This window comes from Malus domestica, chromosome 16 (genome assembly GCF_042453785.1).
Source record: "Malus domestica chromosome 16, GDT2T_hap1".
In the NCBI taxonomy this organism is placed as follows: domain Eukaryota; kingdom Viridiplantae; phylum Streptophyta; class Magnoliopsida; order Rosales; family Rosaceae; genus Malus; species Malus domestica.
In genome coordinates, this window is record NC_091676.1 from 8,767,025 (window position 1) to 8,791,868 (window position 24,844).

Below are 24,844 nucleotides of genomic sequence, written 5' to 3' on the forward strand. Positions count from 1 at the left end.
CCGTCTCCAAGCCAACAAAATACAACCAGACAATTCCCACAATTCAATCTCAAAAGAATTAATTGTTGCCTTTGTCCTTTTGGATATAGAAAACGACACATGTCTGCGTTGTTTATGTAATTTCACAAAATTTATATAGATCATTATTACGACGAGGACTAAGTAGAACTAGAACGAGTTCATCGTTATCGCAACGATGCGGATCAAAATACAAAGTCGTGTATAAAAACTCACACACATTTGTATGAATGGTTGGAACGTTACGGTCTCCCTCCGTTTTACGTATTCATGATTTCATGGAAATATCATCTCGAAAGGAACAACGATGTTGCCCCTTTATTACAAGACAAAATTAACCTGGAAAACGAGGCTGCATCCGAATGCTGGTACAGAAAGAGGGAAAGGGCATTTTGGGATTTCCAAGTGGTTTTCAGGGCTGCTTTCATAATTCAGAGAAGCATAGGGCACCTAACCCTAAGCTAGCCTAGTAGTGGCCTTGGGAAAATATAAATCGGAAGGAAAGGGATGAATTATTGAGAGGATTCCAGCCAAAAAGAATCAACAGAAAAGTATAGAAAATCGCATACTTTGACATTCAAATACGAAGAACTCCAATAAAAAGCAACACTATCACATTAATCTAATTAATCAATCCTAAATCTTTAATCATTCATCACTAAACTCCCCAAAACTCAAACCCGACTGGCCCACCTCGAACAATTAAAATTATCCCCCCACCAAATTATAAGGCTCTGTAGCTTGATTCCGAAGCAAAAATAAAGAACAAAGAGATAAATATTACGATAAAAAAGGAAATTAAAACCCTTTAAAAACAATAAAAATTAATAAATAAACATTTTCATTGAGAGAGAGAGAGAGAGAGTAGGGAACATACCTATATTTCGAGCGCAAAAATAAACCTACCCACCAAAAATATAACACTTGCTTCTCTTTTCTTTTCTGAGGCTCGAAAAATAAAAGAAATTAAAGAACTTTATAACGTTTTCCTTTTTTTAGACATTCGGACTCCAAAGGTTCCACAAACGAGAGTTAAAGAGGCCCAACACGTCCGGCAGCACTTTCCTTGCCAAACCCCTGTGGTTGCTCGCGGCCGCCGCCCTCAAAACCACCGCCGTGTCTGGCGGCGCTACCGCAACATCCACGCCCAAGTCTTCCACTTTCCCCTCATTTCCTTCTACCGCATCAGCCTTCTCAGGCGAACCTACGGAAACAACGTCGATTTCAGGCAGCACATCGGTAGTAGAGCTTTGAACAAACTCCGGTGAAGCTGGAGCGACGCTCTCTTCCAGAAAGATGTCGTTTTGGGCAGAAACATCGGGCGTTTTGGGGGAGTCCCGACGGCCCATCTTGTCTCTTCTCTTGCCTCGGGCGTTCCTCTTGGGCCGCTCGCCGTTGGCCAAGTGGTCCTCGAAGGCTTCGATGGCTTGGTGGATGAGCTCGCGGTTGGGGGAAGAGTCCCATTTGAACCAGTAGCTTCTGTAGCAGTCGAAGCAGTCGCAATCGAACATCGGAGGCTGGTGGGCGGCAGCGGCGGCGGCAGGGGTGCTGGCAGACTTATTAGAACCTTTTTTGGAAGTCTTTTTCTTGGGGTCTTGGGCGGTGGGGATTGAAGTAGAAGAAGAAGAAGAAGTGTTGGGGGTGGTTTTCATGGAGCGGGTAATCAAGTAAGCGAGGACCTCGCGGTCCTCGAGAGAGAGGACGGAGGCCAGAGCTAGAATGGCAGCTGGAAGGAGCTGAAGAACGGAGAGAACATACCCGTCCGAGGAGGAGGAGGAAGAGGAGGAGGCGGCGGAGGAGGAGAAGGGAGATGGGTGGACTTTGCCTTTGTTCTTTATCTTCATGGTGTTTGGTGTTTTGCCTTTGAGAGAGTGGGGATGCTGGTGAATAGGTAGAGGGATTTTTGGAAAGGTGAAAGCTTTAGAGAGAGAGAGAGAGAGAGAGAGAGAGAGAATAGTGATAGGGTTTTATTTTTGTTTTTATTTTTTGTTGGGTTTTGAAAAGAAAGGGTGGTGGGGGTGGGGCTGTGAAAAGGCAGGACGGCAGTCGCAGAGAGAGGTCACAGTTTCTTGCTTTTCAGGATAACTATATTTCCTCTACGCGCGGGGGCGCGTACCTTTTAGGCATTTCTTCTTTTAGAGGAAATTACACCCAAACCATTCATAAATTTTAATTTCAAAAATGTGGTGAACCAGAACCACACACCCATTTGGCTATTGCAAATGTTATTTACTTGTAGCCCATGAGGCCCCGTTTGTCACATTGTATTGAAGGGAATGGCCTTCATTTGGAATCTGATATCATGCTTGGTAAGATTATAAGTGGTTGATTGTTCTAATGGTTATGGTATTATTTTTTAATTCAGTATGATTCGGGTTCAAATATATATATATATATATATATATATATATATATATTAGTGTAAATTAGTGCAATATATCGCTTGTAAAAAAAAAAATATACATTTGGTACAGTTACTAAGATCAAATTATACTGTGCAAGACTCTACACCTTCACTATATATTCTTATCTAATTTTGCATGTAAATGCAGACTAAAATAAAAACACCTCACTAACGTGTAAAATTTAGTAATTTTTCTATTTTCGATGGATGAGTATGTGAAAATACAAAGTCATCTTTAACAATGAATTAATAATTTTGTTTAGTTAACTGTCAACGACCAAAAAGATAGTAAATTGTCATGTAACAACCAAAATGAGAAAGAGATAATAATTGAATTCTTAAAGTTTTGTAAACCAACTTATGTTGTTAATTAACCAGCACGACGTGTACAATTTGAACATTTATAACTAAAGTCAATTGATATGGTAAAAAACAATAAGATAAACCTAAAAGACAAACCATCTTAAAAAGTTACAAAAGAACAGTTATTATGTAGACGTGGATCAGAAGGTAGTAGTTCGCATTTTGCATAAAAATGATCAAACATGTGGATCAACCCCATTTCCTCAACCATTCCAATTGTTCAATAGAAGGAGAGTTGGTTGCCACCATATCTCTGCGCGTGGGTTTTGAATAGCAGTTTGAATATGGAGGAAAAGGTTTATTTCCCAATATCTGAAATTTTGATCGGGTTTTGTCACAGAGCTATATAGCTAGCACATCACCCGCTGTAACTTTTACTTTTACGGGTAAAATAGTCATTTAACCCCCGTATGCAGGATAAGAACAAGCGGCCAACCGACCAAAAGTACTATGGGAGGCGCCAATTGAGGTGGAGAGGACTGTAATCGGCTTAAACAGTTTGAGCTCGTAAGGGATTCAGCTCGTGCTTCGGTCATCAAAACTCGGATCATGAAAGAACCAAACCCAACTTAGTTTTGGCTTAATTAAGAAACAAGTTAAATCTGAGCATTAGTATTTTCAGCTCGTAAAGCTTATGAGTAGCTCGAAATGTTTTACAAGACAATGAGAGGTAGGCCGCAGGCTTGAGCTCAGCTTTGTCATTCAAGCTCGACAATTCTTGTATAGTACGCATTTGGGGGCCTAAGTCCAATTAATTCAATTAACAAAACAAAAAATAGACGTTTAGTACTACAATGTTATGTATTTCTCTTCACTTATAAGAAATGTTTTACATTCAAATATCAAAGGCCTAATCGGATAAATGGTCCCCGTGGTCATAAGGTATTCGGATGATAGCCCCTGTGGTAAAAAAATTCGGATTTAAACCCCTGTGGTCTAAGTCTGTTAGGATTTATGCCCTTCTGTTAAATAATGTTGATGTGGCTGCCACATATATGCCATGTGGCTGCCAAATGTCTGCCACGTGGCAAAAATAATAATTTTTAATTTTTTTTTTAAAAACCTGAATTTTTACAACAAAAAAAAAAAAAAAAAAAAACCCCAAAAGCTCCCCCCGCACTCCGCCCGTTCCCCCCCCCCCCCCCCGCCGGACTTCTTCTTCTTCTTCCCGCCGGAGACCAGCTCCCCCCGCCAGAGCCATCTCCCCGCGCGACCCTCCTCCCTCTCCTTCTTCCTTCTTCTTCTTCTTCCCGTCGGTCTCCCCGCGCGACTCCTCCCTCTTCTTCTTCAAACCCCTGTGGTCTAAGTCTGTTAGGATTTATGCCCTTCTGTTAAATAATGTTGATGTGGCTGCCACATATATGCCATGTGGCTGCCAAATGTCTGCCATGTGGCAAAAATAATAATTTTTAATTTTTTTTTTAAAAACCTGAATTTTTACAAAAAAAAAAAAAAAAAAAAACCCCAAAAGCTCCCCCCGCCCTCCGCCCGTTCCCCCCCCCCCCCGCCGGACTTCTTCTTCTTCTTCCCGCCGGAGACCAGCTCCCCCCCGCCAGAGCCCTCTCCCCGCGCGACCCTCCTCCCTCTCCTTTTTCCTTCTTCTTCTTCTTCCCGCCGGTCTCCCCGCGCGACTCCTCCCTCTTCTTCTTCTTCTTCTTCTTCTTCTTCTTCTTCTTCCCGCCGGAGACCAGCTCCCCCCCTCGCCGGAGCCCTCTCCCCGCGCGACCCTCCTCCCTCTCCCTTTTCCTTCTTCTTCTTGCAGATCTGGGTTCTTTTTTTTTTCTTTTTTTTTTTTTTGTAAAAATTCAGGTTTTTTTTTTAAAAAATTAAAAATTATTATTTTTGCCACGTGGCAGACATTTGGTAGCCATGTGACATATATGTGGCTGCCACGTCAGCATTATTTAACAAAAGGGCATAAATCCTAACAGATTTAGACCACAGGGGTTTAAATCCGAATTTTTTTACCACAGGGGCTATCATCCAAATACCTTATGACCACGGGGACCATTTATCCGATTAGGCCAATATCAAAAATAGAAAGTTCGTAACTAATTTATTCCACCAAGCTAATCGAAAATTTGAATGTAAAAGCTATTAAGACACAGATCGGTGTGAAACGATGGTGACTGGCTCTTGGAAGAGTACAGTGAAGTTGTTGGTGTTCTTTGCCGCTTAGGAAGAATTTAGGTGTGGAAACAAGAAGAAATATTCAATTTCAAATTCGACCCAAGATCAATTAAATGAGAAGTCGGCAAACAAGAGAGCAAGAGAAGAATTGGGATGCAAAAAATCCTGATCAAGATTGAGAAATACTACAAAGTTGTTGCCCGAGTACAAGCACTAGTTTTGTGCTGCCCTGTGATGGAAACAATGAGATGATGACCAATGATGCCACTAAATTACTAATCATGATCATGAGTTGATTAATGACAACTATGATAGATTGTGGTACAATTATTTACTGGTGGACATCAAGTTAATAACATGATGAACGACAATGTGATAGGATCTGACTTCGACGATGATTTTCTTTGTTAAAGACTTGTCTGTACTAAGACATCGTTGTTTCAGGAGTTGTTCTTGTAATATAGTTAATAACGGAAATAAGCAAATCACAAATACAATTAACCACTAACCTTGTGAAGCCATTGCAGCAAAAAAACCAGAGCTCTTCTACACTTAACATTACTGTATGCAATTAACAAACAATGGGGCTTGTTCTCTCTGTTTTGCGTAATCAGTGTGAATGCAAGGACCTCTATTATATATCCTTAGTGCTCGCATTTGATTAAGTTACTTCCCATCATGTAATCCTAATCAAATTGTATAAACAAATATCCTTATCACCACAAACCAATATTGTATCATAATAGTTAAACCTATTCATACCAGGATTACTTCCATCTTTATTTCGATCAAATACATTCCCTGATAGCTTTACAAGTCTAGTCTATCCATGTGGTAAACTAGGTGTGTAGCTCTAATTAGATTACAGTTGTTGCCTCACAAATTGCTAAAAACCAAGTTAACCTATCCATGTGGGATACACCCTATGTTTTTTTTTAATGAAATACTAACATAGGTTAGATTTCGACCTTAATTGTTGACGAGGCTCACACAGGGATTTAATTAATAACTTCTCGCCATGAGGGTCACAATGAAAATATGATGTCACAATAGTTTTTTTTTTAATGGCCGATAATAAATAAAGATGTGCATAGAGAGTTCGGTTCCACACAAGGTGTGCATAGAGAATTATCGTTTTTGGTTCACTTAAATTGTAACAGTCAACTGAAATGAGTTAGGTATACTCCTAATTGCAATTACGCCAGCCCTCTCTGTGTTGAGAACTCGAGTTGATGGTGATACTCACCCACTCACCATGGGTAGTGTTGAAGGAGCTCAAGCATCTCCAATGGGTGAGGCAAATGCATACTCCGGTGGCTTATGTGGCTATTCATTTTAGCATTTGCCTCAAAAAACCTAGTGACTCCAAAAGGATAAGACAATTGGTGAGGCAAATGCTCAGAAAAATCACCTTTGGGTATATAGATGGTGTGATCCGAATTGCCTAAATTTTTTCACAATGCAAATAGTTTTATCACACCTTCTTTGTGTTAAGCATTATGCAGGAAGAAGAGAACATAGAGATTATAGAAGACGAAGAAGGAAATAGAGAAAACTTAGAGAGAGAAAGAGAATGATTTTCACTTGTATTTTCTTGATAAAACTTTCTGGTTACAAACTGTTGCTGATAGATGAACCTTACAATACCAACAATCCTAACTGCCTATATACTCTAACATCCCCCTGCAAGCTCATGGTGGTCCAAGCATGAGATTGTTGCAGTGAGTGTTGACAATGGTGAACTTAGGCCTTTGGTAAGAATGTCAGCAAATTGCTCGGAAGAAGAGACAAACTTAACCAAGAGGCTTTTTGACAAAGCACCTTATCTTCAACGAGTGACAAGTAAAACTAATACCTTTGTCAGCAACATATTTAGACTTAGTGCAATTCATGAAGAACAAATTTTGATATGTCATGAAAGATCGATTGAATTCTTCCAACAACTGCACAAGTAATCTAATTATAGCAACAAGAAATTTCAACTTAAACTGTAAAAAACCAGCTCAGCAACCCAGTAATTAAGAAGGAAGAAATCATTCTCAAAGTACATCCAGGATAAATGTTTTTGAACAAAAACGTGGGGCCTTCACCTTTATCAGTAATTAGCATATGCGAGTTTAAGATCAACAATACTCGCACCATCACATAACCTACTCAAGGTATGCATTTCACCAAGTTTTCCAATGTTGTCATAGTCTTCCTGCAAGTGGTAAGAGCATATATATGATAAGGTATTACTTGTCTCCAGAAGAATGCCACCAGTCTCTGAATTTTCCAGAGGAAATCGTGTTGATTTTTCATCAGATGATTTGATGGTAAGATCAGATTCGAGTGATGGAAGGTAACTTGTAGAATGGCACAAGGAAGTTGATACATTGATTTCATGATCTGAGCACTGAAATGATGGTGTCAATGGAGTGTGGTGATTGTGGTTTTGTAAATCATACAACTCAATAGACAAAATAGTTTTCTTTGTTGCCGCCGTTTCCAGCTTCTCATCAAACATGCTTACTATTCTTTCCTTATTAGCTCATTCACTAGGCATGTCGTTAGTCATATCATGTTCTATTGGAATATAATATCCCTTCCTACCATAAACATGATTGCATCCACTGAAACATCCATCATTAGGCCAACAACATTCACAATGTTTTGTCAGTGGATGATGAGAGCCAATAATTCCTTGAGATATTTTCAATGTACTTTGACATGATTCAGGGGCTGAAACTAAAGAGTGAGTATTAAGTATGTAATAACAATGAGCATCTAAATGACCCTTTTTGTGAATTAGGATATGAAGATGAAGGTGAGCAAAGAACTCCAGGTGAAAATTGAGGAAAAGATTTGTATGTATTCAACCTTAGACCATTATTGTAATGGAATTGACCTTTACCACATCATGGAATTGACCTTTACCACATCGCACGACATTAGACAAGTGAGATGGCATATCATATGATTGGTTTTGTCCAGTGAAACTGGTATGCATAGCAATCATTGGAGATGCAGATGAATAGGTCATATTTCTCTACAAGCAAGTGATAACACTATGGTTCCTTCTATTAGAGATTTGAAATGGCTAAGGTGAATCAGTGATTCTGTAAATACAATTAGCTGCACTATGACCTTGTTGAGCACACAATTAGCAAGTGATTGTAGAATAAGAAGCTCTGTTGTTAAAATGTGAAGTGAAATTATGGACAACACGTTTAGGATTAGAATACCTTTGGCCTTGATTATACTAAAACTTGCATGTGCCCTTTGATTTTGAGTAAAAGGATTGAATGTGTCCAGTGCCTCCATTGCATCCAGGACTGGCATATAAACTAGAAGGACCATTGCCTTGAAAACCCAGATTTTGCGTAGAGCTATTTAACGCAGATGATCCATAACCATAATTGGCAGTTATTGAGTCTTTGGAACCGTGTCTTTGATCCTGTGCCACCATAGCAGAGAGGAATGGTATTGAGGAATTGTTTTGAACAAAAACTTCCTCTGCAAGCAATTGGAATCGATAATCTTTGAGAGAGATAACATTTTCTCTGCCACGGATCACACATCTAAAGGTGTTATACTCAGATGGCAAGCCATTAAGAGCAAGAATAACAATGTCCTCATCTGCAAATATGACTCCAGCAGTAGCAAGAAAATCTCTTGCTTCCTTGATTCTTTGCAAATGCTAAGTCATAAAATCACTGCCTTTCTTGATGGTATAAAGATTTGATTTCATTTGAAAGATTGCAATCCTACTGACGATAGATAATTGTTCTTGAAGCCTAAACCATAAATCACTTGCACTTATGCTACCAATAACACAAGAAATTGCAGAAGAGGATAGGGTTACAGTAATGAGATGCATAAGTGCCATATCATGCATTTTTCAGAACTTATATTCATCTGGTATTCATCTGCCTCGATTCTTGATGATGAAACACCAGTCGTTACCTCATAATCTCCAGAACATGTAGAAGAAAATTGGGAAAGACACATATTTGTGCCATCAACAAACCCCATAAGCCCATGACTTTCAAGCATCAATTGCATCAGAAAGTGCCATTGAAGGCAGTTGGTCTCTTCCAACCGGAGTGAAAACGATGTTGAAATTGATGAAATTAACCCCATGATCCGTGATTGCAAGATCTGCAATTGACTTGCAGTAACCATGTTGATCGATTTTCTCAGAGAACTTAAAACAAACACTTGGTGTGCAAGAACTTGCAAAAAACAAATGGCAGAAATGGGTAAGAATCACAACCCAAAAATTCAGAAAAGAAATCACAGAAAGATTGTAGAAGAAAGAAATAGGTAGCGGAACCAAAGAACTAAGGATCGAAAAAGCTTGCAACGAAGCTTATTCGGCGATGATACCATGTTAAGCATTATGCAGGAAGAAGAGAACAAAGAGATTATAGAAGACGAAGAAGGAAACAGAGAAAACTTAGAGAGAGAAAGAGAATGATTTTCACTTGTATTTTCTTGATACAACTTTTTGGTTACAAACTGTTGCTAATAGATGAACCTTACAATACCAACAATCCTAACTGCCTATGTACCACTTTGGAGATGTACACATCCTCCTATTTACGGCTTCATGCCTACTTCCCGAGGTTTTGGAGCTTAATGCTATAGATCTTCTCATAAAATTCATCTACTTCCTCACTGTCATTTGCAGTGGATCTGTTGTGTTCTCCTTGTTGTCACTCGCTTGCTGTGTATTTGGCTATCGTCTCCGACCCACCAACTAGTTATCGCCTATTTTAGGACTCCATTGTCGCTTTTTCTTATACCATTCTCTCAATTCAGCTCGGCTTGACGCACTGATATACGGTGTTTTTATTCCCTTCAAGTGGTTGGTCGTCGATGATTTTCGGGCGTTTCACGACAAATATGATATTTCCCTCGAGTTTCAAGGGTTTTTGTTTTGTGTAAAATTTTACTTGTTGCGTAAGGTTGTCCTTTCGGACTTTGTTGGATGAACTGGTCACCCGATTTACCAAAAATCGAAACAATTACTCGCATGTGATCTTCCACATTATGTTGTTAAGAGGGATTATTTAACTCGTTACGGTCACTTGATCTACTGGCACTCGATCTCCTTGCATTGAAAGACACTTGAATAACAACAAACTTGCAAGAAATTCTGTTGGTAGACTGAAAAACAAATTGGAACTTTGAAATGAACGATTTTTGCACTTCTACTTGGATATCTACCTCAGCCAGTGAGATAACATTAACAAACGTTAAACAAAGCAAACTGATGCGATGATATAGATCAGTGATCCATGCATAGAGGAGCAGCATTACACATACCCATTTTCAAGGAAACCCGAACATCATACTATACCATATATGGCACCACGACTGAGGGAGAAATCCGAATTCAATGACTTTTCTTATCTGCAACTGGTTCCAACTTACTTGCTGCTGCGGAGCGCTTGTCCTCTACCATCTTGGACTCAACTTCATCCCTCTCTCTGAAGTATCTCTCAAATGCCCTCGGAAGGAATCGAGGGATCAAAAACCCGAATAGGTTGATCGAGAAATATATGAAATTGGCTATAGCCAGGCTCCTCCCAAACCAAAACCATGCAACATCCTACAACAACATAACATCAATCAGTAATCATTAGCCAATGCACTAAATAAGAAAATTAATTAAGAACCAAATGTCTAAAACAACATAGTTATAAGATGTTCCTATCACGTTTTGAGCATGTGCCATCATATAATTGTCACATTTTTTAACTGTAAGAATTGTCATGTAGCAAGAACGTATGAGATAAGTTTTTCTCCCAAAACACAAGCACTGTAATTTACCTTAAACTGTGCATTGGCAGGCAGAGTTTTGTTAAGCCAAACATCTTTCATCCAATCAAGGATGACAAAGATTCTCCTGACAGTGTAAAGCAACGGGACCAATGCCCTCACCGGCGGAGAAAACAGCGACAATCCGCTAATCACATTCTCAGTGAGAATCTGAAATGAGAGCAAGAACAAGTGAGGTGTTGCCGAGCGGACAGCGTGCTCATCGCCCCGCGCAAAACCACCCAATACGTATGCAAGCGGCAAGAACAGCCCGATTGTGGTTCCCACAACCACGTAAAACCTGAAGAATCTGCTGCCTTGGAAAATCTCCCGAGAGCTAGAGCTGACGGGACCGTGAGAAGGGAAGGCCAAGCGCGACAGAGCTAAGAGATATGCGGAGGCAAAGGCCGGGAAGATCAAATCAAAAAGCGGGACAAGGCCGCTGACTGAGAAAACCATGATGAAGGCCACGAGTTGGAGCTCTATTACTCGCAATGAGCCCATTACACCGCCAACAGCAGGCTGCTGGTGCTGTTGGCGGTGGAGCGGTTTCTCTTGGGGTTTGGATCCAGGGGTTGTAGTTGTAGTGGTTGTGTCGGGCTCTGATCTAGGAGCCACAGCAAGAGACACACCCGACATGCCTTTTCTTTATTGAGATGTCTACAAACTTTGTTGTCAAAAGGTGATTAATTGGGTACTAATCAACCTAGCCAGGTAACACAGGGGTTAATTAGTGTCTTCCCTGATGATACTGAAACTTGAAAAGGAAAAAAAAGAAAAAACAAACATAAATAAGAGAATTAAATCATCTGAATCAAACATATCCAAGGTGAAAATTGATAATATTAATTATACCAATTGAAATTGTTCAAACTAGCAAGGATTTAACTTGGTTAATCTTAATCATTATTCTTCTAAACAAAGGATTTAACTCGATTTGTTCATCAAAACAAAAGCAAATGAAATGCAAATATAAAAATCAACTGGCTACAGCAAGAGAAAAACTTTTACCCAGAAAAAGAATGAAAATTATTATTTGAAATTGATGAAAACTGAAACTTACTAAGAGAGAGAGAGAGAGAGATGTAACTGACGGTATGGGATCAGCGAGAAGGAAAGCAAACGAAATGATTCGTTGAAAGCCAAACCGAAAGGGTCTCCGAATGAAAAGACGAAGGAAACGGTGAGAGCAAAAATGTGAAAATCTACACTGCAGAGTGTCCTCCTTGTCTTTACGTGTAGTAATATCATCGAGACACTTGGCTGCATTCCGACATGAACCCGTGGCGGGGTAACACGTATCGCCATTTGGATGTGGATCAGACACTACTTTAAATCGGTGTTGGACGATCTTTCTTTTCGTATTTTTATTTCTTTTTGGTACCACAGGCCCAAGGCCCAAATTAACACTTTGCTGGGATTAATTAGTTCGACTAGTTGGGATCCAATTTTGATCCATATCCAACCCGAATTCGAAGTAATTAACAAAATATGAATCGAGATTTTAATTTGATGATCCCGAATTGGATAATCCAGTTATAGATAGATAGTGATGTTGATTAAAGTTGATATGTTTTGGTTTGTGGTTAAGGTCGGATAACATCTAATTTTTTGAATGATTATGAATTGATCGTAGCCTTTTAAAACATTTCAAATAGGTGTAAAGTTTTGAAAAATAAAAATATTTTAAATTCATTATCGTTATGGACACGAGTATTAATGTGTGTTTTAACTCTCAAGTCATCTTAGCTACGCAAAATTATGGTTTAACGTGGCTAAAACGAGTCAATTTAGGAGATTAAGGGTGCGTTTGTTGCACCGGACTATCTCGGACTGGACTAGCTTCAGGGACTAAGCTGGATTGGCTTAGATTAGACTAAGCTAGACTAACTTAGTGAAGCGTTTGGTGCAGTGTCGGACTAAAATGCTGGACAATAACAAATATATTTTTAATTCATATTTTATATTATTTAATACATATTTAGTAATATTTTATTACTACCACTATCTTTTTTTTCATTCTAGAAACCATCCATCCCCATTTCTTTCCAAGTTTGCTCCGTCCATCTCCCTCTGTTTCTTCCTCTTTCTTCTTCGCCCTTCCCTCTCTCTCTTCATTTCCATCTTTTTCTTCCTATTTCTCTCTGCTCATCTCCCTCTGTTTCTTCCTCTTTCTTCTTCGCCCCTCCCTCTCTCTCTTCATTTCCATCTTTTTCTTCCTATTTCTCTCTGCTCATCTCCCTCTTTTCTTCCTAATTTTTTTGGGACCCAATTGGCAAATCAGAACCCATTCAGAGTCTGGGTCATCTGGGTATTAATGGGTCTGCTTCTCCAGCGTCAATAGCAAAGTTCTGCGATCAGGGAGTCTGGACTAGGTGGAGTGTGAGCACAGATGCTGAGCGTTTCAGACGCACAACGATTTTGTATTTTTTTTTTCGTTTTTTTGTTCTGAATTTTGGATTTGGATCTAGTTTTGAAAATGGAAATATTGCAGAAATTTTTGCCTTTTGTTTCCAATTTTGTGGGATCTAGGTTTGAAAATGGTAGATGATAGGGACGACGATGAGGGTGCAGGGCAAGGATGACGATGATGGAAGACGCAAAGATGAGGACGATGAGGGAAGACGCCGAAAATCTCTCGTGTTTTCTCTGGCTTACGAGTCCGCCCAAAATTGGGGATCCTCGTTAAGAACGGCTAAGGAGGTCTTTAATCCGAGCGAATCCCTGCTAAGCTCATTAAAGCTAATCCTGGTGCACACCAAACAAATGACTATAGTCTAGTCCAGTCCAGTCCAGTCCTTCTTAATCCTGTCAAACAAACGGGCCCTAAAGCTCCAAAGATGGAGATTAGTGAAAACAAACTGTAGTATTTGTCCACATCATCATTTAATACCGGTGACCTAACAAATGTTTAATTTTCAAAACCTTATTAGGTAGTTATTTATAATGTTTCAAAAAAGTTAAGACAAATTTGAAATCATCCCAAAAAATTGGTGGTACTCATCCATACTTAACCTTTTGGTTTAGTGTAATATGTATATATATGGCCTAATCGGATAAACGGTCATCATGGTGATAAGGTAATTGAAAGATAAGCCATGTGGTTAGAAAATTAGGATTTAAGCCCTCGTGATGATACTCTGCTAGTAAATTTAATCCAAAAGTAATTTTCCGTTAAATGTTCATTAAATATAGGATAAAAATGTAATTTGATCCATACACCTTCCTCTTCCCTCCCTCTGTAATTTCACTTTCTTCCATTTCGAGATGCTGTATTTTGCATCTTGCATATCAACAAGCACATGGATTTCTTCAATTGGACTAGCACATGGATCCTTTCATCGGAGTGGCCAAGCTCCGTCCTCACCAATCAAAACCCATCTACCCCAATTTCTCAACAAAAAACTCAAAATCAAACCCTCAGTCGAATCCCAGCTACCTAGTTTATCAAGAATCACAATTTCAAACTTCAAAACGCTACTGGTGTTCGCATTCGCGACGGCAAGTTGATCTACGTCATCCACGACATGTTTCTAGGTGTGGGATTGGGGCTGCTATGCACGATGATGAAGTGCGGCGACATCATATATAGAAGCACTAGTTCCCAAATCTGATGACTTGACGCTCACGGCCCCCAGTGCTGTTCTGGTTTTGGGCGCCCTTTCATATTTTTGGGCCACCCTCGGGGTGACTCCATGGCTCTTTGACTTGTTTGTGGTAGCTTTTATTGAAAGGCTCTTCAGACCCACTTACAAATGGTACTTTGGTTGGTTTTTGTTTAAATTATGGGTTATGATTGAAATTTTGAAGTGGGTTTTGTGGTGATAGTTGTGGGTTTGCAGGATATTTTGTTCTAGGGAAGAAGGTGTTGATAATGCAAAGTACAACATCCCGAAATGGAAGACTGAAAATGCAAATTACAAACAGAGCAGAGAGACGAGGAAGAAGGTGTACACATGTTAAAGTACATTTTTATCCTTGCATTTAATGGACATTTAACGAAAAAATCACTTTTGGACTAAATTTGCTAACGAATTACACCACGAGGGTTTAAATCCTAATTTGTTTACCACAGGGCTATCTTTCGATTACCTTGCCACCAGAAGGACTATTTATCCGATTAGGCTTATATATATTATTAGAATGTTATATTGTTTTATAAAATATTATGCTTGTGTGTAATTGCATACAATATTTGTACACTATTTGTTTTAAGGACGGTTGTCTATTAAACAACATGAAATCTTTTAGTGTCGTTTTGTATTACGATCTAACATTATTTCTTTTCGCTTGTAAGTAAGAGGTCTTATGTTCAAATATCAAGAGTAACTAGTTTATTATCTCACCCTCTTAATTAGCATACTAGCATATGGACACACACAAAGCGTGTGAGAAAATTTTTTATTTTTGTTTTTGAAATAGAAGGAGAGAGGAAGAGAGTGATAGAGAATGTGGGAGCAGGAAGTTTTTTATTTTATTTTAATTAGAGATATGTTAGAATTACATGTAGGTAAGACTTTGAAAAAAAAAGCAAAATTTGGTAATGTGAAATTACATTTCTACCCCATATTTCTTATTCATGTTATTTTTAATTAGATGGTTAAACTGGTAATTTCATAAGGTTTTGGTTGACAATGAGTGTTTTATTAATTCGTAAAGATAAATATGTCGATATATATTATAAAAAAATCCTTTAACAAAGTAAGAGATCTTATGTTCGAATATCGAGAGTAACTAATTTATTTTCTCATACCCTTAATTAGTATATAAGTATGTCGATATCTCTACTAATTAATAAAACACTCATTGTCAACCAAAATCCTATGAAATTATCAGTTTAACCCTCTAATTAAAATAGAACATGAATAAGAAATATGGGGCAGAAATGTAATTTCACACAACCAAATTTTGCAGTTTTTTTTCAAAGCCTTACTTACATGTAACCCTAACATATTTCTAATTAAAAAATAAAAATAAATAAAAAATTTTCTCACACATTTTGTGTGTGCCCATATGCTAGTATGTTATAAAAAAAATCCTTTAGCAAAACAATGGATCAATACAATAAAAGAATGAATTTACTCATAATATTTAAATATTTACTTTAGGCCTTAAATCAGTTTGCTAATGATTCGATTTCAATGCGAACTCAATACTGAAAGGATATGGACCGACAAACCAGACTCGATAACCATAAAACTGTCTAAGATAAATGCCAGATTAGGAGAAGAAATTTAGAGTGAAATATCGAGGATTTATGAATCAGGAAGAGTTTAGTAAATTGGTAAAGAAAACAAGTACTTCTCAAAAGAAAAAGAAAACAAGTTATGGGAGCAAGTTCCCTCAGAAGTTGATGAGGTATCTTTCGTGATAATACTAATTAATTTTGTCAATAAGATTGGTGCTGGGAATTTGAATATTTCACTTTGAATCACAATCTTTTTTACTTTTGTTCTTTATTTACTGATAGGGTCATGCTGTGTTAAAATTTAAGAAATCCTGTGACGATTATGTCGAGAAATAGGGCAAGACAATTAAAGGTGTAAATTCCTATCATCCATCCCTATATATAAAAAGCCTCCCCTTAATTTGTTACACACTCCTTTATTTCCATATAAATTTTTAGAGAATTTCCTAACTTAATGTGAAACTTTTTGTATGCTATGGGTTATCAAGTTCAGAAAGGACCAGTTACTAGTGGTAGTGAAGGGAAAGTTTTGACAATGAAAATTTTGAAAAGTATGTCTCTGATAAAATGAAGGAAAAAGAGCATCAAAACATAGCTTGGAAGTTTAGTGACATTCTTCTCCATTTGTGATTGGTAGGTTTTAGATTTGACTATCATAAAAGGCGAGTTCGATACTAATTTGTTATGATTAACCGTTGTGTATTTAGTCTGAATTCTCTACTCCTTTTAGTAAATATATAGTTTTAAAAGTTGAGAAATCGCTCTTGGATCTTAAATACCTGATTTTATTTTTATCCATCTGTTGCGTAATGTATGAAAATTAAGAATTAATGCACATATATACTAGCAAATCATTTCAGAATTACAGGGGAAGATTTTAAGGAATCAGACGTTTAATTCTCGTTTTGAATTTGCCCAATTACAGAATTTCACTTTATTCCTGTTACAAACTGTCCTTTGATTAAATAGCAAAAAACGAAGACAGTGAAGAGAAGAAAGAGATCAACAATTTAGAATCTCATGGAGGCCTTTACTTGGCTAAAGAGAAAAGGGTTTGGGACAGCTGACCAAGTCCCCTTAAGAGAAGAGGTTTTCTCTTTGCCATGCACGAAAACATGCATGACTAGTGCTGCTTTCGATGCATATCAATTTAATTTGTGTAGCCAGCTAGTTTCATAATTAACTTTTTTTTTGTTATAATTTGTTTTAGGTTATGTGCCTGCTTGCTGAGCTAGAATTCAACATGCACTGTGGACATTGTGCAGATGATGTCAAGAAATGCTGCAGTAAGACGAAAGGTAAAACATCTGACTTCAATATCCAATGTTTTACGTATAGCATGCATTCAAGTTGAAAAAAAGTTAAATATGTCACTCCCTGCCTCTAAATTTTTTTCTCTATCAGGAGTTGAAAGTGTTGAGGTTGATCAGGTGAACAAAGTAGTGACAGTGGAAGGAAGATTTCGTCATAAACAGCTTCTCAAATGCCTCCGAAGGGCTAACAAGATTGTTAAAGTAAAGAGGTTGGTTACGGAAGAAATACAAGGACAATATGTGATGCAGAACAATTAGCAGGCTAGATTATGCAAGAGTTCCATAAGTATGTAAGCCCAGGAAAAATAGGTTTTACGTTTTCTAAAATAAGGACCTTGAGTATGATTTGAGCACATAATAGTGGGGCGATCAAAATTACAGCTCTAACGTGACATATGAGTTTTCCCTAATTGCAATTACTAGGTCAAATCTGCATTTTAAGACTTGGAGAGAATTTTGGGTATTTTTTTAATTTTGTAAGCTGTAATCGAACCATCTTACTTTTATCAAATAAAGCATAGGTTTCGAATAATTTCTGAATTGCGGTTGATTTGCTCTATTATTCTGTTGCTTTCATGGGTTAATAGGCTGGCTCTGAGATTTCGGAGGCACTTTGCAAAAATTAAAATGGACCCTTTTATGTACAAGACATTTTTTTTAGAACTTTAACAAAAAACTCTCGGTACTGTTCATTTTAACAAAAAATCACATTTTTATGCTAAAAAGTCAATCCTAGTACTATTCACTTTACCCTTTATTTTGTCCTTACAGTTAAAACTCAAAGTTTTCAAGTCATTTTCATTAGTTTTCCTTTTTTTTTTTGGTGTTTAAAACCTTTTTTTTCCTTTTATGGTATATTTGTAAGTACGAAACTTACTTAGTATGAAAGTCAACTTTGTAACACAATATCGTCTACTGAACAATAGATAGACGAGTTTAAAGAAACGTATATGTCAAAGAAATGAAGTTTTAAACTAAGAGGAAGTGTATAAAAAGATACAGTATTCTCCAAAATAAAAAGTAATAACTGGGATACTTTTCAAATTTGTACATATTCAAGTTATGCATACAGAAATTTTCTTGGAATATAGAGAACTAATATATGTAATTAAAAGTTGGGGCCCTTGCAGATGGGAGCCCTGTGCAGCTCCTCCTTTGCCACTCCCCCAAAGCCGCCACTAGGCTTCATATTGAAGATGAATTTTGCAACTTTGCACACAAGGAGGATAAAGAAGATGAGCCAAAGCAGGTATTAATAGATTAAAATGCTTAGATAAATGAAATTATTTTCAAGAAACATCAACAGTACGAAGGAAATTGCATGTACTGATTTTAGACAAGAAAAAATTGAATGAGGGATGAAGGGGAATGATAAGATACATAAGACATCAAGAATTACATGCAAGCACTATTGAGATGAGATGTTAATGCCAGATTACGTGTGATTGCACAATTAATTCTAAATTTTGATTTTACGTGCTAAGAAGATCGATATTTCAATGCTATACCAATTGTGCCAAACTAATTACTGATTTTTAATTAATTTTACAGAAACTGACATTGTTAAATAGGGAAAAAAAGAAGACAGAAACAGGAAACATACAACTGAAAAGTAGAAAGAAGTAAAAGATCAAGAGTTTGGAAGCATGAAGAAGTGGTTACCCAAAAGAAAAAGCACTGGGGATCGTGCTGATGAAAAAGTACCGCAATTTTGCAAACAGAAAATTATAAGTAGCTTTGGTAACAATTGAACCACACAAATTTTTCATATTTCAAGTGTCAACTCTGATTGCTTTCTAATGTATTTTTCTAGGTTATTATACGTGCACTGATAAAAATCAACCTGCACTGTAAATGTTGTATGAAAGATATCAGGAAAGCATGCATGAAAGCGGAAGGTAATTTATGCATCAATCTATACACACACACATACTTCTGAAAATAAAATTTCAGAAGTCAGTCCTACGTTTTGAATTCTTTTTGTCCTATGTCTCAGGAGTAGAAAGTGTCGAGTTCGGACATTATGAGAGGACAGCTGGTCCGACATCTGTTTATGTAAGGATAGCAGAGGTTGATTACGTGAACCCATCGCATGTACAGTTTGATCATCATTATAAACCTTTTGTGAAGACAGCAGCTCTGGTGAAAGGAAATTTTAGTATTAAAGAGGTTCTCAAACGCCTTTGGGATCATGCTACCAAGAAAGGTGAAGTTTTGGAGTCATTTGAGAAAAAAGATGAACGAGATGCGACTCCCAAAGGAGCAGGAGAAACTGGCTCCAGCCAAGGAGACGACGACGACGAAGAATATCGGACTCCCAAAGGATCAGAAACTAGCTCCAGCGAAGGAAGCCAAAAAGATGATAATCACTTTAGCGAAGCCGGAGCAGTTTCAAGTTATGGACATCATGACTAGATTTACTTATTTATTTATTCTTACAAAATAACTTTTATGTTCAGGTGTAATTTTTTTTGTTTCAAAAATATCATTCATTGAATAAAGAAGATTAATATAGGATGATGTTATCCACACACCTCTTTTTACATGTATGTTACCGTTCATAATACCTTACATTCCCTCTATTCCGGCAGAGCTCCCAAATCATGACATCTCCATTCCATATATGGAAGTAAAAATAACTTTAATATAGGATGATGTTATCCACACACCTCTTTTTACCTCTCATACATTTCATGTTAATTTCTGTCATTGAATTTTCTTCAATTTATTCGATCCAAGAGCTAAAAATTGAGAGAAACATGTGAAAGGTAAGAAGACGTATGTGAATAACACCATCCTTAATATATGAAAGAGATTTGTTTTGGTTTAATGCCTTAGCTTATTTGGATTTCACTTTGTAATCCTAACTATTCTTTTTTCAGTAACATGAAAGAAAAAGAGAAAAGAAACACTAAGTAATAACTAGTTTAACTCTAACACCTCAAAGTAGTCAATGAAAAGAGTTTGAACTAAACATGAAAAAGGCTCTGCGAGCTCTTGAAATCCATCTTACCATTTAAACCAAGTTGGCTAACTCGTCAGTTGGAAAATTACGCTCTCTATGAACATGTTACAAATTGAAACTCCAGTTCGCTTTAATCAAACTTCTGCACTCGAGACAAGACCATAGTGGGAATGATTAAGGCTAAAAGAACCATGAATGAGAGAGGACCAACAAAGCATAATCAACCTCCACAATATGATAAAGACAAATTTCTAGCTTTAACAAAATATTCATCGTTCGCAAGATAACTTTTTTTCTATTTCTCTTAACCAATTTATAGGCAACTCAATGACCTGATCATTACAGGTAGCCTAACTTTTAAAAGGGCAATACTGCTAATGGAAAAAGAAGCATAAGTTGACTAAGATTTTTTATTTTTTATTTATTTTTGTAAGCCTAATAATCCAATGACTGGAAATATATCCATATATAAGTCCAATTAAGAATCCAGGTAACAGAAACTCATTTGCACTAAAACCCAATCACTTTCCCTGCAGAGATCATCCATTTTTGGTAAAATGGTAGTCCAATATAACCATGCAATCAAAATATTTATTTTCTGAAATTGTTCTCAAGTTTGTTTAAGCAAGGCACATAATTAATTATAATTAAAACCAGATGCATGAGACAATCTTATTTATATCTAACATCTTGAAACCCCTCACATTGTATGAGTTTTTCATGTTGCTTGCTTGTGATTGAGTTTTGCTTTTCTAATTTATATTGTATATCTGCTGAATTTTTTGTGTAATTTTGTTTTGGTTAAGAGGAAAGATAATCAGAACATCCAAAATGAGAAGAATAATAATACTCAGTCCAGCAAAGAAATTGTATATGCATTGTGAAGGATGCAAAAGTAAGGTTATCAAATGCTTCAGAGGTCTTGAGGGTAATTACCAATTATTTCTTGTAGGTGTTTGGTTGGATACATCAATGTTTACATGTGTTTGGTTGGATACATCTTTAATGTTTACATGCATATATAATTTTTGTGAATTCGTTAGGCATCGAAGATGTTGTGGTTGATTACGCGAATCATAGAGTACTTATTACGGGGAAAAAGGGCCGATCCCTTGAAGATTTTAGAGAGATTGCAGAAGAAGTACAGCAGCTATGTTGAACTTATCTCCCCAAAATCGAAGCCTGAAAACAAAGAGAAAAAAGAGCCCCAAAAGCGAGAAAAGGTATGTTTTTACGGTCATGCATTCTTCATGTTAGTGCACAAAAATTCATAAAATATTCAATTTCGAATGCATATTATTTAAAGATGTGAGTGAAAAAACCGTTACGTTTAGCATTATCAATCTTAGTGTTGGTATTGCAAATTAGTGCAGGATCAGGTGAAAGTTGTGGGGTTGAAAATGTTGATGCATTGTGAAGATTGCGCAAATGATATTAAGAAAGACTTGGAGAAAATGAAGGGGTAAAAAATATCCCAATGTGATTCTTATTTCTCTTAAAATTCGTTGACAGTGAGGGGATCAGTTGATCCACCAAAGCTGCTAGAATACATTAAAAAAAGGGACACTTTGGATGCGGTCCCTAACTATCAATATTCTTTGATTGAAACCTTATTAGTTTTTAGTTTTTGATTGAGGTCCCTGACATTAATGTAATAATGTAAGTTACTATATTTTTTAAATTAAAAATTAAAAATTGAAATTTGTAATTGTTTATAGTAATGAGATTTTAAATAAAACCCATAATTTATGGGATTAAAAATAATAAAATATAAATTATACTCTCTATTATATTGTGTGTGTATATGTATGGGTACATTAACCAAAATTAACAAAAAAATTTATTGTACCAAAACATGGATACATTCTCAAATCAACGAAAAAGAATGTACCCATATAAGTTTAAACATGGATTAAAAAATTTGAATGGATTTTATATTAAAAAAGGGTACATTTTACATATAACAAATTGATATATTTGAGAATGGGTACATTTAAGATTAAAAAAATTGAAAAATTATATGATGGGTATTTAAGATTAAAAATTAAAAATCTTTTTATATATATAAAAAACTAATAGGTACAAACTTAATTTAATTTAATTTTTTATTATTTTGGAAATGTTTGAATTGAAAATTAATTAGAAGTTTAATAGAGGTGTGAGTATTAAACCCTAAATTAATTACTAATTTTTATATTAAAAAATTATATAATAAACATGTAAATTCATTATCACATTAATGCTAGGGACTTGAATCAAAATTTGATAACTAATAAGGTCTTAGTTAATAAACAGTAAGAATTAGGGACCGGATACTAATTTTTCCTTAAAAAAAACAATTAATTGTGAAGCAAGAACGAGGACAAGGGCAAGAAAACAGAAAAATAATAAAAAAGAATCAGAAAGGGAAAGTATATTCCAATATCCTCCTCAGTTCTCAGCGCAATATATTTACCCCAATCGGACATTTAGTGATGATAACCCTTTTGCATGTTCCATAAAACTTTTCAAGATTATAATTGAGATGGATTAAATAAGAGAAAATTGTAACAATGGTCTATTACCTTTAGCTCAATTAGAGAAATAATCTTTGAACTAAATATTTATTACCATTGGTCCTTTAACTCATCAAAATGTGCAGCTATGATCATTTTCTTTAATTCCGTCAAAATAAGTTATTTTGGAATGACCTTTGCTACAGTTGAGTTAAAGTTGAGGGACCATTACTCCAATTGAGTTAAAGTTAAGTGACCATTTCTGTAGTTGGGTTAAAGTTGAGGAATCATTGCTACAATTTTTCTCATTTAGTTTTCTATATTTGCCCTTCGATTCAACCTCATGTGTGTGGCATATGACTCATTATGACACAAGTTCTTACAAAGTTAAAGAAAATGACTATAGTTGCACGTTTTGAGGAGTTAAGGGACCAATGGTCATGAATTTTTATTACTCGAATTGAGTTAAAGTTGAGGGACCATTGCTACAATTTCGTCATTAAATAATTTCATAAATGTGAATTTCTTCATTCTTTTTTGGGTAAATATCAGTTTACTACCCTCAAGTTTCGTGGTTTTCAACATTTAGTACATGAAGTTTTTTTCGTCCCAGAGTCATACCTAAAGTGTTAATTTTGGGACAGTCTCATACATCTGTTAGTCTGGCTGTTAAGTCTCTTATTAACTGATGACGTGGCGCCCATGTGGACAATAACTAGCCGCCATGTGTCATTAAAAAAATTAATATTAAAAAAAAAAAAACACACACACACACACCCAGAACCTTTCGTCTTCCCCCACCCTCCACCCCTCCACGACTCCACCCCTCCATCCCAATACAAGAGTAATTAATTTTGCAGTTCCAAAACCATAACAGAGAAATTGAATCAAATATCCACTTTTACCAAAAATTGGATAATCCAAACAATGGAGGAAACAAATATGAGAATAATAATCTATCCATATATTTAAATTCCACACATTTAACCTCATATCTAACGGATCTTATCCTCAACGATCAAAACGCACTCAGAGGATGATAAATCAATTCAATCTCTGAAAAATACTCAATCAATCACAAATTTTCACTAGAAAAAGAATAAGGTTTGATGCAATAACAGCTTTAGATCCAAATATCATAGATTAATTAGGCATAATAAGAACAAAAGGGGGAGAGAGAGAGATCTAAGAATGGGACCATTGTCGTCCTTGTCGAATATGCTGAATGCCTCATTGAACTCGAAGATCTAGTCGTCGGTGAGTTGATTGGCCATCGTTGAGAACGTTTGGCTTCCGAGAAAATCATAGAGAAAGTGTCCAAAATGAAAGGGAAAATATGTTTGTGCATGTCTTGAATGTGGAAAGATGTAAGAGACAGGTACGCTTTATATATCCAAAGAAAGAGTGGTGGAGGGGATGGAAGGGTGGAGTCGTGGAGGGGGTGGAGGGGTGGAGCTGTGGGTGTGTATGTGTGTGTGTTTTTCTTTTTAATTAATTTTTTAATGACACATGGCACCCAATCATTGTTCACAATGAGCGCCACATCATCAGTTAACGGGAGACTTAACAGCCAGACTCACGGATGTACGAAACTGTCCCAAAATTAACACTTTAGGTATGACTCTAGGACGAAAAAAACTTTATGTACTAAATGTTGAAAACCACGAAACTTGAGGGTAGTAAACTGATATTTACCCTTTTTTTTAATATATTACTAATGTCATACAATTTCACGCTGAAATATAAACACAACATAAGAAATAGTTATCAAGTAATGGTATGACTAACACACTTAAAAACTTAATATACATTAATCTGAATCAAATTTTTTTTTGTCAGTATTGTTAAAAAAGTTACTATAAAATTTTTACAAGAAATGTTATTGATAAAATGGTAAGCAATAAAAATTGAAGGGTTAATATCTCTTTACTACCCTAAAGTTTTGTGGTTTTCAACATTTAGTACATCAAGTTTTTTTTCGTCCCAGAGTGATACCTAAAGTGTTAATTTTGGGATAATCTCATACATCCGTTAATCAAACTGTTAAATTTGCTGTTAACTGATGACGTGGCGCCCATATGGACATTTCATTAAAAAAAATAAAAGTACTTAAAAAAAGGGTTAAACTCTGTTTACTACCCTCATGTTTCATGGTTTTCAACA

At 36.4% G+C, this 24,844-nt stretch overlaps 3 protein-coding genes across 6 annotated transcripts; 1 reads left to right on the forward strand and 2 right to left on the reverse strand.

Moving 5' to 3' along the window:
* Positions 1-842: 842 nt before the first annotated feature.
* Positions 843-2,379, reverse strand: LOC103403186 (uncharacterized). The gene has a single exon (XM_008342019.4). The coding sequence runs from the start codon at positions 1,860-1,862 to the stop codon at positions 1,014-1,016; it is 849 nt and encodes a 282-aa protein (XP_008340241.3). The 5' UTR covers positions 1,863-2,379; the 3' UTR covers positions 843-1,013.
* A 7,632-nt stretch (positions 2,380-10,011) lies between these two features.
* Positions 10,012-12,005, reverse strand: LOC103403187 (uncharacterized). 4 transcript variants are annotated; one of them, XM_008342020.4, is made up of 3 exons: positions 11,784-12,005; positions 10,733-11,426; positions 10,012-10,511 (listed from the first exon to the last, which is right to left on the reverse strand). In XM_008342020.4, exons 2-3 carry the CDS (start codon positions 11,357-11,359, stop codon positions 10,296-10,298), a joined length of 843 nt encoding a protein of 280 aa, XP_008340242.3. In that variant the 5' UTR covers positions 11,360-11,426; positions 11,784-12,005; the 3' UTR covers positions 10,012-10,295. The 4 variants fall into 4 exon arrangements, with proteins under 4 accessions (XP_008340242.3, XP_017179287.3, XP_070671463.1 ...); XM_017323798.3 differs by having other exon boundaries at positions 10,733-11,477; positions 11,784-11,938; XM_070815362.1 differs by having other exon boundaries at positions 10,733-11,477; positions 11,811-11,931.
* Positions 12,006-16,383: 4,378 nt separating this feature from the next.
* Positions 16,384-19,636, forward strand: LOC103403372 (heavy metal-associated isoprenylated plant protein 7-like). The gene is made up of 6 exons (XM_070815931.1): positions 16,384-16,459; positions 16,878-16,960; positions 17,119-17,206; positions 17,313-17,422; positions 19,035-19,119; positions 19,218-19,636. The coding sequence occupies exons 1-6, from the start codon at positions 16,384-16,386 to the stop codon at positions 19,634-19,636; spliced, it is 861 nt and encodes a 286-aa protein (XP_070672032.1).
* The last annotated feature ends 5,208 nt before the right edge of the window (positions 19,637-24,844 follow it).